General features: G+C 56.1%; 1 protein-coding gene across 1 annotated transcript; it reads right to left on the bottom strand.

The window, feature by feature from the left end:
* Positions 1–6: 6 nt before the first annotated feature.
* Positions 7–1,367, bottom strand: LOC102882279 (aflatoxin B1 aldehyde reductase member 2-like; the record flags this gene model as incomplete). Its single annotated transcript, XM_006925284.2, has 3 exons — positions 7–169; positions 882–986; positions 1,158–1,367. Coding segments are annotated over 3 exons (478 nt in total), but the record flags the coding sequence as incomplete, so codon positions are not given.
* Between the last annotated feature and the right edge of the window lie 72 nt (positions 1,368–1,439).

Below are 1,439 nucleotides of genomic sequence, written 5' to 3'. Positions count from 1 at the left end.
ACCCCTCCCTGCTTCCCAGGGCCAGGGAGGCCCACTCCCTCCAGGGGTAGCCTGGCCCGCAGCAGCCCGTACCAGCCAAAGGGTTGTAGGCGTAGAACCTCAGTCCAAAGTGCCTGAGGCAGGGGAACAGCTCCGTTTCCGCCTGCCTGGTGGTGGCGTTGTACATACCCTGTGGACAGAAGGGCTGGCTGGAGCGGGGTGCATGTATCAAGGGAAGGGACCCTAGCCTTCTTTTAAAATCATCAGTCAAAACCTGCCCAGGACTTCAGCAGTTATTTCCAAAATCACTAGTGGTGGCAGGGGATGGGGAGACAGTGCTGGGCCCAAAGAAAGGAAACAGACTAGTGATATTGTGCCGCAAATATCTGTGGGCTGGACACTGGGTTTCCAAACACGAGCGAGTCCAGCAAGGTCTCTGCCTCCAAGAGATGTTAGGGTTGAGTCAAAACAGAGAGGAGACAGATAATCACAGTCAAGGTGGGTTCTACGATCATAGCAGGAGCTCACAGATACTCGCTGAATGCATGAAGATGAGGTCTGGAGACTGGAGGCCCCACTGGGGCATCAGGAAAGGCTTCCAGAAAAAGAGCCATCAGAACAGGGGGAGGACTGTTCCAGGCTGACACGCAGAGCAAGGAAGTGGGAAGGACGGGACCAAAGTGCACACACAAGCAGAAGGAGAACCAAGGTCAGAGTGAGCAGGCGCCTGCTGGTTGGCCTGAGGAATCTGCAAGTCATCCTGAGGGCACCTGGGAGCCATCTGAGGGCTGTGAGCAGGAGAGTGGCTGCTATGGAGGGGGCATGGGGGCCGTCAGAGGAGCCAAGAGAAGCCAGAATCAGCAAAACCCTGGAGACTGAGGCCTCTGCAGCCCTGCCCGCACCTGGTAGACTGTGGGCAGGATCCAGCCGTTGTTCTGGCAGAGGGTACAGATCTCGGCCACCTCCCAGGACGCATAGTTGGAGAGGCCAAACTCCACAAACTTGCCCTGCAGGGAAGAGGCAGCAGTCAGAACCCAACACAGCCCCAGGAGACCAGGAAGAGGAGAGCTGGGTGGGGACCCTGGGAGTGGGGTCTGTCTTAGCTGTCTGCTCTGGGACAGCCCTGGAGTCTGCACTCTCCTGAGAAGTGACGGGCCAAGAAGAGCAGCCGCCCTCACCTCCTGGTACAGCTGATGGCAGGCGCGCAGCGTCTCTTCCACAGGAGTGCCGTGGTCAGGCAAGTGAAGGTAGAAGAGGTCCACCCGGGGGCACTGCAATCGTTTCAGTGATAGCTCCAACTGGGACCGGAGACTGTCAGGCTTCAGTGAATTCCCATCCAAGGGATTGGCCTTGGTGGCAATTTTCACTTTTGGGGGAGAATATAACAATTAAGAGACTTATTATAACCACTTACTAGCCATGTGACCCTGACGAAATTATTTAAGTTTTGTCATCTGTAA

Source organism: Pteropus alecto, unplaced genomic scaffold (genome assembly GCF_000325575.1).
Source record: "Pteropus alecto unplaced genomic scaffold, ASM32557v1 C18574432, whole genome shotgun sequence".
Taxonomy (NCBI): Eukaryota; Metazoa; Chordata; class Mammalia; order Chiroptera; family Pteropodidae; genus Pteropus; species Pteropus alecto.
Note: the sequence above shows the minus strand (reverse complement) of the source record. Positions and strands in the feature narration are given on the sequence as shown.